The 12500-nt window shown below is 37.9% G+C and overlaps 1 protein-coding gene across 1 annotated transcript in view; it reads right to left on the bottom strand.

The window, feature by feature from the left end:
* LOC101861159 (ATP-binding cassette sub-family A member 3) overlaps nt 1-12500 on the bottom strand; it is a gene marked incomplete in the record, with an annotated part of 54517 nt that overhangs the window by 23407 nt on the left and 18610 nt on the right. Inside the window, 6 exon segments of the mRNA XM_035972517.1 lie at nt 657-756; nt 3731-3789; nt 5519-5807; nt 6681-6849; nt 9807-10024; nt 11462-11701. Of these exon segments, the coding sequence (XP_035828410.1) occupies nt 657-756; nt 3731-3789; nt 5519-5807; nt 6681-6849; nt 9807-10024; nt 11462-11701 (1075 nt within the window).

The raw sequence follows: 12500 nt of genomic DNA, 5'->3' as shown, positions 1-12500 counted from the left end.
AGATCAGCCGGTATACAATTCTACTGTGCTTGAACGAGAAATGTCCCCCCTTTGGGAATGGCTTAAAGACACTTCAGTCAGTGGCACTGCCCCGGGGGGTATCATTTATGTTTGCGATAAGGTCAGAGGTTGGAGAGGTTGGTTATGTTTAACCCTACCGTACTCCTTGGGGTCACTTTGTACCCTCAGGGTTGTATTCTTTACAATTTAGAATACTTCTAGTACGAAGATCTCTTTGAAACTTTCAGTATTTCTCAAAAAATCATTTTGACAGACCTCTATGCAAAGCGTAGGGATCGGATGAACGAGTAAATTTCCTCTTTGGAAGTGGTGGCACTGAGTTCCCCACGTCGTAAGGATATGATAGTAAAACACGATGTACGTATAGGGTCAATAAGATGGTTATGTGTAATGATAAGTCAGTGGTCGGTTATGTTAATAATAAGTTAGTGGTTGGTTATGTTGAATGATAAAGTCCCCTGACTGTATAGATTGTAAAGTGCATAGAGCTTGCTGTTGAGCAGGAATTTAGGCTATATAAATGCTGTCTATTACTATTATTATTATTATCATTATTATTATCATCCTCATTGTTATTATTACTATCATTTTAATTATTCTATTATTATGATTATTATCAATAGTGCAATGCTTACCAGCAAACGCAAGCTTTGAAGGGACTTCGGAGTGCCAGTTATAATAGTCCGTGATGAATTTGTTCAAGTTGAATGGCAGAAACAGCACGCTGAACAAATTCTGGGGAATGGGGACAAAGCTATAGATAATAATAGTAAACAATAATAATAATAATTTATATTATTATAATAATAATAATAATAATAATAATAATAATAATAATAACAACAATAACCATCATCATCACCATCATTATTATTATGATAATGATAATGATAATAATTGAAGAAGAAAAAGAGGAAGAAGAAGGAGGAGGAGGAGGAGGGGAGGAGGAGGAGGAGGAGGAGGAGGAGGAGGAGGAGGAGGAGGAGGAGGAGGAGGAGGAGGAGGAGGAGGAGGAGGAGAAGAAGAAGAAGAAGAAGAAGAAGAAGAAGAAGAAGAAGAAGAAGAAGAAGAAGAAGAAGAAGAAGAAGAAAAAGAAGAAGAAGAAGAAGAAGAAGAAGAAGAAGAAGAAGAAGAAGAAGAAGAAGAAGAAGAAGAAGAAGAAGAAGAAGAAGAAGAAGAAGAAGAACAAGAAGAAGAAGAACAAGAAGAACAAGAACAAGAACAAGAACAAGAACAAGAACAAGAAAGACCCTCAACAGGGTTTCTATTTCTAGAGTGCCAGATATACTTGTCCATGAAGTGTTGGCCGAATTTAAAGAGTGGAAACCGTGCATTGAGCACAGTAAGGAATGTGGACAAAGATACATAATAATAAAAATAATAATGATAATAATAATAATAATAATAATAATAATAATAATAATATTAATCATTATCATCATAATGATGATGATGAGATAATAATGATAATAAATAATAATTTAAAAATTATAATAATAATGAAGGAGAAGAAGAATAGGGAGGACAAAAAAAGGAAGAAAAAGTTAAACAACATGTTAACAATAACAAAAGCAGCAACAACAATATACAACAAACCCTAGACGTACTATACTACTGGGTAGTTATATAGCTTACAGTAGAAAACTAACTACAATGGATTTCTTTTTTTTTTAAAGATTTTAAAGTAGGCATTTCTATGCCGCCATTGACACAACTTAATAAATCATTTAAGAGGTGGGCATCCAGCCCTGTCTATCAGGACCAACCCGGCCTGAGAAGGATACAACATTAATCTGGCAGAAAGATCGAGGTACTGAAAAAAAATTAAATAATTATGTCCCCACTCTGCTGGGATCTAAATCTTATCTCCTGCGTGCGACAGCAAAGCGCCTATACACTGCTACAGCACAAACGCCGGTACACTGTCTAAGAACAAAACAACCCTTGTTTTGTTTGTTTTAGTAGAGGTTTTAAGGCACTCGCAACCAGGGGCGAAGCGTCTATATAATCAAATAATCACTGCTTCCCTAATTCTAATTTTGAAACATTGTCGCTGTCAAATTCATCCTTAAACGTAAACCTCATAAATTAAATGTCAAAAGACGTTCGTAATCAACAAATAAAGTGAGGCTGGAATAGAGTTGAAGGGAACATGTGCATGGCAGTCAAAGCTGTTTCATTGCCACATATACCCTGTTCACCCCTTTGGGGTCACAGTTAAAATCAATCACCAGCCCTGATTAAGTAAGCTAACTAACACTGGTCGAGTCTACCTCACAAATGTGAGGGGAACTAACTCTTAATAATCTCTTGACTGCTGCTTGTGCTTGGGTTTTTTTCTCGACTTTTTACCGTCCTATAATCAGATCGTGACCTCGATTATGACACCAGCTCCTGGCCGCGAAAGGCTAACAAAAACAGCCAAATGTGAAATTTAAAAAATAATAATTGTCATGTTCTACCAAAGAGTTAGACTCACTGGTAGATCTATAACATATAGATCTAGTACTGACATCTCTGCTTCTTTGCTTTATGTTTATGTATTCACATCTAAAGTTAAGTTTAATTTTAGTGGGAACTGATATTTAATAAGATACTTTCCCGATTATTTTGGCGGTTGAACATACAATATGAATTCCGGATTTGTTTTCATTCACAACTCAGAGTCGCCGCCTCGAGTAAGATTTTTGTGTGATATCTACAGGCCCTATCTGGTCCCATTTCACTTTGATTACCCTGTCAAACAAGTCAGCCTTCGCCCCTGCTCGCAACTGCATAAGGTCGTATGAGCGCCAGAAGATTAGAGGTGTTACAAGAGAGTAACAAACATAAAAAGGAAGAAGGGAAGATAAGGACGATAGGTGTTTGATAGGAAAAGAAGAAGCAAACCACACCAGAACACCCGCCAAGCACCCACAAAACAACTCTAAACATATTATTACAAAGTAGTTCTTTTTTAGTTTAAGTAAGAGTTTGACGGCACTTGCAACACAATAAGGTCATAATATAAGTGCCGAAGATTAGAGGTCTTACAAGAGAGTTAACAAACAAAAAAGGAGGAGGACAGGAGGAGAGATAAGGACAATAGACGTTTGATAGGAAAGAAGGAGCAAACCACACCAAAGCACCTGCCAACCACCCACGAAGTAGTTTTATAGTTATTAGTAGGGCAATATCTATGAACAAAACGACCCAAGATATTACGAAGTAGTTTTATAGTCAGTATGGCAATATCTATGTACAAAACGACTCTAGACATAATATATATTAAAAATAGAAGGTGTTTAGCCCAAAAACTAAACGTACACTATAATGACATAAAAATATATTTCAGAGTAGTTTTTTAATGACAGTGTCTATGGACATAACAAAACCTAGACATGTTTTTTTTACTGAGCGGTTTTTACAGTTTCCAGTGGGACACTACCCTATCTTAGATTCGCAAAATTCTGCCTGACATTATTGACCGTTTTGAGTTACCAAGAAAATGAGTTTAGAAACCAAATGTTCTATCAGTTCTATCAAAATCGTAATATTATTTGCAGTCGATACTCAAGAAATGGCAATTGAAAAAGCTTGACCATGTTGTGAAACTCACCATTTTAAAAAAATCAAATTTCTCAAAACTATGTCTACTGAGCAGATAGAACTTTGTAATTCCAGGGTAGTGACTATAATATATCTATGGACATTGTCAAGGAATACTCACCCGAAAGTCATTGCGCCATTTGGACTTGATCGCTGTCAGCATAAGGTTTGTGAACAGACCTGTGGGCCAGACAGCGACATTTGAGGAACTTTTGTTTTTTAGCTTTAGTTTTTCGTAAGAGTTTTTACAGCACTTGCAACATATTTGGTCATATATAATATGAAGATTAGTGGGTGCTACAAAAGAGTAACAATACAAACACAAAAAGGAAGGAGAAGAGATATAAGGAAGATAGATGTTTGGTGTATCAAATCAACATAGAAATTATATATTATAGGCCCTATGTCATTAAGGGAACATGAAAGGTGCTGAGAAAAAGTAATACAATGCAATAAAATTACATGTACTATTACGGCACTTATTACGAACATAAGAAGACATAATAAAAGAAGTATTAAGGCATAAGTGAATAAAGTAATAACACGGCACTTGTTGCGAAAAAGCAATACAATGGAATAAAAAAAATATTATGCCACTTATTGAGAACGAATGAATAATAAAAGAAATATAACGGCAATTATTGTGAATAAGTAATAATATAAGAAATATTACAGCACTTACTGCGAACTAAGCAATACAATGTAATAGCAGAAATAATACGCCATTTATTGCAAACTAAATAATAATAAAATAAATATTAGGGCACGTACTAAGGATAATGGAATAATAAAAGAAATATTACAGAACTCATTGCGAAAAAATAATACAAAGTAATAAAAGAAATATCACGGCAGTTATTGCGAACTAAGTAATAATAATATAAGAAATATTACGGCATTTACTGCGGCACTTACTGAGGACAAAGTAATGACATAAGAAATATGACGACACCCACTGAGGACAAAACAATTATATACGAAAAAATACGGCACTTACATTAAGGACAAAGTATCAGAAATATTACGATACTTACTGAGGACAAAAGTAATGTTATCAGAAATAATATGACACCTACTGAGGACAAAGTAATGATATAAGACTGCATTTATTGTGGACAAAGTAATAATAAAAGAAATATTACGGTCCTTACTGTGGACGAAGTAATGAAATAAGAACTATTACGACATTTACTGAGGATATAGTAATGATGTAAGAACTATTACATTTACTGAGGATATAGTAATGATGTAAGAACTATTACGACATTTACTGAGGATATAGTAATGATGTAAGAACTATTACGACATTTACTGAGGATATAGTAATGAAATAAGAACTATTACGGCACTTACTGAGGATATAGTAATGAAATAAGAACTATTACGACACTTACTGAGGATATAGTAATGATGTAAGAACTATTACGACACTTACTGAGAGCAAAGTATGTGTCACGACATGGTGGAATCAAGCGCTCGTCATTTTTTGGACAAGTGGAGATATTGGCATCAGCTTAAAGTCTGAACATTTACCTTGCCTTCAATGGAAAAATACCCATCTATCTTGAATAGAAGTTGAGAATTTCTGATTGAAGGAGGTGGGGGTTGCTTGGTTTCAGAGGTAAAATTAACGAGAAAATGGCCACCAAAGTTTTGCGACTTCAATAGCTTGAGAGTCCTTGGAAACTGAAATTTTACATGTTGTGTGCCTTTAATCAATTTTCCTCAGCAAAATATACATTAACATGTGTTTTTAAATGGACAGAAACGTTGCTAAACCAAACAGCAAAAATTCTTTTAAAATTTCCAAACCGGTGGAAAAATGCCAGTTTCTTTGATTTCATTATATGGGACAAGCGCCTGATTTCACCACGATGCCTCAAATATTAAGAAATATTGCGACACTTACTGAGGATAAAGTACAGGATGAGAGTCACCACAAAGCCCGTTGGTGGAGATTTGAACACGAACTGGAAGACGTAACTGGAGAAACAGGCGGCGAACCCGAACAGCAGAAACATGAAGATGAGGGGGCCAAAGGCGTCCTCGCCGATGAGAGCCGTCTCGCCGAAGCCGAAGAAGATAACGATGATGCCGATGACGACGGCCAGGTAGATGATATAATCCCACAGGAAGGTGGCCAGCCAGTAAATGAACGGGTTGACCCCGCTGACCTCTTGAAGGTGTTTGCAGCCGCGCTAAGAAGGGGGGTGAGGAGGGGAGGGGGAGTGGGGAGAGAAATTAACTTAATTTCTGACAGGGTTATGGTGGTTTGAATAAAGGTAAAATTGAAATAACAGTAAAAGTGTCTCAGAAAATTACGTCTGTACTTTTCCTTAATGCTTTTATAAGTGCGCGGCAAATATTGCTACCTTAGAATTACAAAGTTCTATCTGAAATGTTTGGCCATTTTGAGTTATTAAGACCATGAAATCAGAAACCAAATAGATGATCTATCTGCTCTATCCCAATCTTAAGAAGATTCAGAGTCGATATCAAGATATTCTAAGAACTGCATTCGAAAAAGCTCAACAAGTGAAACTCAGTTGTTTTTTTAAACGTCAAATTTGTCAAAACTAGGTACTGAGCAGATAGAACTTTGTAATTCTAGAGTAGCGAAATGCAGACTTCTTTGAGCACAACCAGAGAGAAAGTAGACAAAATCAAACAGAAATGGACCCCTCCCTATTTTCTAACAAAACAAAACGACCCCCCCCCCCTTTAAAAAAACAACCCCAAACAAATTAAAAAAACCACTTAACATTAATAAAAAGTGAAAACCAAATTGTCTCTGTTTGTTTTAGTGAAGGTTTTACGGCTGTCGCAACTGGAAAAAGGTCACATGAGCGCCAGAGGATTAGAGAGTAACATACACAAAAAAGTTTAGATTAGTTTTAGTACAGATTTTACGGCGCTCGCAACTGCATAAAGTCATATGAGCGCCAGAAGATTAGAGGAGTTACAAGAGAGTAACAAACATAAAAAAAGGAGGGGAGATGAGGACGATAGTTGTTTGATACAAGGAAAAAAGAAGCAAACCACAACAGAGCACCCGCCAACCACCCACTAACCTGTCTCTCTACAATGAGGGTGTAGGCAAAGCTGCTTAGGAGGTAGGCCATCCCGAGGGAGAGGAATATGGTGAGTGGGTAGATGTTCTTCAAATTGTCCCCAGTGTCGCGGAAGGACGAGCCTCTGGCCAACATCGGTTTCGGCATAGGGTGGAGACTGGCCTGAATACTGCACACGGTACATAGTATGAGAGAGAAATGACGACTGGTCTTTTTTGTTTTAGTAGAAGTTTAACGGCACTGGCAACTGGCAACTAAAGTCATGTAAGTGCAGAAGATTAGAGGTGTTACAAGAGAGTAACAACACAAAAAAGGAGGGGAGATAAAGACGATAGACATTAAATAGGATAGAAGAATAAGCAAACCACACCAGAGCACCCGCCAACCACCTACATGACTGGTCTGTGTGCACACGATACACACAGAGAAATAAAACGATGATAAATAATGACTGGTCTGTATACTGCTCACGGTACACATGATAGAGAAATAACAGGATGATAAATAATAATGAAGGTGGAGACTGATCTGAATACTGCACACAGTACACATAATAGAGAAATAGCACAATGATAAATACTGAGTATGGTACAGGTGACAGAGAAATAACAATAAAAATAATAATGAAAGTGGAGACTGGTCTGAATACTGCACGAGGTACACACAGAGAAATAACACGATGATAAATAATAAAGGTGGTGACCTGCCTGATTACTGCATACAGTACACAGAGAAATAACAATGGAAATAATAATGAAGATGGAGACTGATCTGAATACTTATTGCAGTACACACAGAGAAATAACACGATGACAAATAGTGAAGGTCGAGACTGATCTGAACACTGGCCATGCTATATAGAGAAATAACGCAATAAAAAAAATGATGTATCAAAATTGAAACAGTCGGTCACATTTACCACATTTACATGTATACATATGGGTCAGTCCATGAGGATTGGCCTTTTCTAAAAACTATTTTCTCTAACTAATGTATTATATTGATTCATATGACCTAATGTAATCTAATCTAAAACAATGCGATACGATACTTTACTATTCTATACTGTAACAGCATAATATAATCTGTCTAATATAATATAATGCAATATAATATAAAACGCCTATATTAAAATGTAATATAATATGATAAAATGTAAATAATATAATAATAATATAATATAAAATACAATATAATATAATATAATAATTCACTGTTATTTATTTATTTTTTTTACTGTCGCTGTTTTTACTCCCCCAGGGACACAATTTAGATCATTTAGGAGGCGGGCTTCTGACCCTCCACTTTGCTGTGCTATTTTTTTTCCTTTTCTTCTTCCCATTTCATAATTTAATAATACTTGAAGTTTTAAAGTTAAAGGCTAACTTGTCAGTTCATGCTTTGCATAAAAGTGATAGAATAATATGTTACCGGGAAATTGTCAACTGTTCCCTCTGATATGATGTGTGTGTCTGGTTAGTCAATAAAATTCCTTACCAGACTGCATTTATTATTAAAAGCCATGTCTTGAAGATTGTTTTTTCAACTTTTTTTTAGAATAATGCAAATAGTTGAAAAATCAAGTTCATTCTTTCTTTTACACTTCAATTAATGATCTTTGCTTTTGTTGGACTTGAAACGGGGGCTCTCGTGGCCTAGAGGTTAAGGTGTTGGCCTCTCATTCAAAGGTTCCGGGTTCGAATCCGGGTAGCGACAGAAAAATTTTCTTCTCTAAAATTGTCTCCTTTCACCTCCTTTCCTGCTCTCTAGCAATATTCTGTCGGCTGCTTTAGTCTCCTCTTTCTGCCCCCATCCCCTCAACTCCTCTGCCCTCTCCTCTGGGCTCCTGACTCTTTCTGCAGCCTTTCTACTGCTACTCCTTGGCTCCTTCTTACAGTTGTCTTTCTGCCACACCCATGATCTTCTGGTAGGAAAGATCTACACCTAGCCTTCTCGGACAAGGGCAAAAAATCTCGGAGGGCCCGTGTGCAAGTTGCGCACGTTAAAGAATAAATTTTTGTTGGTGGTGTCTGGAGTGTGGATTTTCACGGATTTTTCGCAAACTTGAATGCTACCTCGGGAAAAAATTCATTAAAAATTTTCTAATTCGATTAGGAAAAATACAACTGACAAATTTTTAGATCTAATGTTTGTAAACACGCATGTAAAAAAACAATCAATTTCCATGAGCAATAAGTGCGGTATTCATTACGTAAAACATGTCAATAAAATCCAATATGGCGGCGTATCCATGGAAACGAAACTTTTTTCTCAAATTTAATTGCGGATTTTAGGACTCCTTACTATGCTTGTTATATGTGTGAAATTTGATAAAATTCGGTCCAGTAATAAGCGAGATAGCCTCCAGGTGTAACCCCCCCCCCCCCTTAAGATGACACCAATAACTCCACATGCCCAAAAATTGACGAGTGCCCAATTCCACCATGACGTCGTGACACATATTATCTCGGGATGAAATAAACTATCTTAACTCTACAGATCTTCACTTTATCTCTAATATTTTGATCCTTTATCTCGTAACAAAAACTGTTTGTGTGTGTGCGTATGTGTGTGTGAGCCTCTGTTGAATGGGTACTAGAGTCTAGATCTGATTTAACTTGCCATGATGAGGGAAACAAAATTTAGCAGACAACGGCCAAACAGCTGATCGGTTGGGAAGAGGAAGTAGTGAGAGTAATCTCCCCTGCTTTATTGGAATTTACAAAACAATCCACAGCTAATTACCGAAACGCAACAATAACATGAATGATCGTAAGATCACAAGTTCAACAGCCCCCATGCATGTGTGTGTGTGTGTGTGTGTGTGCACGTGCCTTTGTGTGTGTGTACGTGTGTGTGTGTGTGTGTGTGTGTGTGTGTGTGTGTGTGTGTGTGTGTGTGTGTGTGTGTGTGTGTGTGTGTGAACAAAGTGGGGGCGGGGGGGGGGGGGGGAGAGAGAAAGAGAGATAGATAGATAAACAGACAGAGAGACAGACAGACAGAGAGACACACAGACAGACAGACACTCAGACAGACAGACAGACAGACAAAAAAAATGAAGTCAGACATATTTAGAACATAACAGGATAAAAATGGATCATTAATTAAAGAACTTAATGTACTCACGAATAATCATCTCCTACATATTCTCGGATGAACGCGTTCAGCATCTGCACCAGAGCTACCGGCTTGGCGTGCCACGCCCTATCGTTATACAAAGCCACGCCCTTAATGCTGTTGTTACTTTGGGGTAAAAATTCCGCTCCTATAGGGAAGCGTTGTGAGAAAATGTCGAAACCAACGTCATGCATTTTCCATAGGAGGTACTCGGAGACATTGGAGGACTGCAGAGACACATAATAGTTTTAGTAAGAGTTTTACTGCACTTGCAGTACAAATTGGTCATATATCTGTCCCCGTGGTTTTATGCACCCCGTATAATTTAGCACAATTTGATCATTGTTTGCATAATTTCTGATTATTTTCCTTTATCATTCTTTGTTAAAATGAACAGAATCATTTTTTAGCTCAGTTTGCATAATTTCAGAATTTATTTTGCCTAAAACCACGGGGATAGTCATATAAATGCTGATCAATAGTGGAACAACTAGAGAGTAGGCTAACATACAAATAAAAGAAGTTTAGTTTTAGTTTTAGTAAGAGTTTTATCGCACTTGCAACATAAATAAAAAATCATATAAATGCCTAATAATAGAAGTGTCACCAGAGAGTAGCATCTTGCAACACAAACAGTTCATATAAATGCTGAAAAACAGAGTTTTACGGAACGACATTCAGAGAAAAGAACTTAAGTTTTAGTTTTAGTAAAAGTTTTGCAGCACTTGCAACACAAAAAGGTTGTACAAGGGCTAAGGATTAGAGGTGCCACTAGAGTGTAACATACAAAAAAAAGAACTTTAGTTTTAATGTTAATAAAAGTTTTACGGCACTTTGAGTTATTGGTAGGCCTATGATCTCGAAGCCTGTCCATTTGCCTCGCTTGTGACGAAAAAGTTGTCCATTTTTCTTGGATACAAGTCAGGATATTGGCTATTGAAGGAGTTGGGGGTAGCAAACCTCTGAAACCAGGCAACCCCAAACTCCTTTATTAGCCAATATCCTGAGGATAAGGCAAATGTACAGGCTTTGAGATTATACCAAAAACTCCATATACCCCAAAATTGACGAGCGCCTGATTCCACCACACCGTGACATATATTACAACAGGGGGCTCTCAAGGTCTAGAGGTTACAGCGTTCGCCTCTCGTTCAACAGGTATCGGGTTCGAAACCTGACAGCGACAGGAATCTTTTTTTTCTAAGATGATCTCATGTTCTCCTTTCGTTTTCCTTTCGGCTCTCTAACCATGTTCTGTCGTCTGTTTTCGTCTCCACTTTCTGCTCCCCCCTCTCTCTTTGTCCCCTCCTCTGGGCTCCTGATTCTTTCTGCATCTTTTCTACTTGTACTCCTTGGCTCCTTCTTACTACTGCTTTTCAGCCACATCCTTGATCTTACGGTAGGTGAGATCTAGGAACTAGCCTTTCTGGATAAGGGCGAAAAATCTCTGAAGTCTTGTGTGCAAGTTGCACACATTAAATATCCCTTGGTGGTCCAAATCTAATAACAGTTGGCTTCGGCCGCCTCCTGGGCAAAGTTCAAAATTAATTCCAACCAAACTGAAAACGTTCAATGTGTCTCGCCCGCTCATATGACCTTATGTAGTTACGAGCGCAGTAAAATACTTCCCAAAACAAAACATATTTTGACACCAAACCACTCACTTTGTCTTGGTTTATCTTCTCCGCAGTTCCAGGATGCGTGCTAAATATCTCCGCATACTTTTCAGCCAAGTCGCTTGAGATGCTCGACGCCGGGCTCCCATCTGTGTAGGACACGATTGGGCGGTAAAAAGGTGAGAGGTCATAGCGTACTGTGCCCTGGTCACCAACCTCTTGCTTTTCACTGGACCCTGAGTTCAGGATAGCCACGCCGCCAGCCGTCAAGGCAAGGGGCATAAGCAACTGTGAGGAAGATTTGAGGTGAAATGAAGGGTTATATACAAAGACGATCATGATTGTTGTGCCAGTACAGAAGAGATGAGATGAGATGAGATGAGACGAGATGGGACTGGATGAGATGAGATGGTATGGGATGAGGTGAGGTGAGAAAAAGATGAGATAAGATGAGATGAGATGATACAATGACCATTGCACTACTACTACTATGAGATGAGAAGAGATGAGATGAGATGATACAATGAAGGTTTTGACCATTGTACTACAACGAGATGAGATGAGGTGAGAAAGGATGAGATGAGATGAGATTAGATGAGGTGAGGTGAGAAAGGATGAGATGAGATGAGATGAGATGAGATGAGTTGAGACGATAACAGTTGGGACTAAAGCACTGCCACAGCAAGCTAAGTTAAGCTAGGCTATGTTAAAACAAGTTAAGCCAAGACAAGAATTAATTGATCTCCAAAAAGAGAAACTTGCTAACACATAAGACTACTTAACTACTACTGCAGGCATGCTGCTGCTGCGGCTGCTGCTGTGTACCACTAACTACTACCACTACCACTACTACTATAGCCTACTACTACTACTACTACTACTACTACCACTACCACCACCACTACCACACATACTACCACTACCACTACCAAAAGTGATTGGATAAATGAACAAGCCGCCAAGTTGATCACTCTGTGTTCATTGCATGCGATAATAACCGTTTCAACTGCTTATTTTGTTATTTTCATTTGCTTTGGGATAGAGTTGCTGGGTGGGGAGAGGGGCTCAAGCCCGTGAGCCCTTCACT

Source organism: Aplysia californica, unplaced genomic scaffold (genome assembly GCF_000002075.1).
Source record: "Aplysia californica isolate F4 #8 unplaced genomic scaffold, AplCal3.0 scaffold00721, whole genome shotgun sequence".
Taxonomy (NCBI): Eukaryota; Metazoa; Mollusca; class Gastropoda; order Aplysiida; family Aplysiidae; genus Aplysia; species Aplysia californica.
This window is presented reverse-complemented; position numbering and strand designations above follow the sequence as displayed.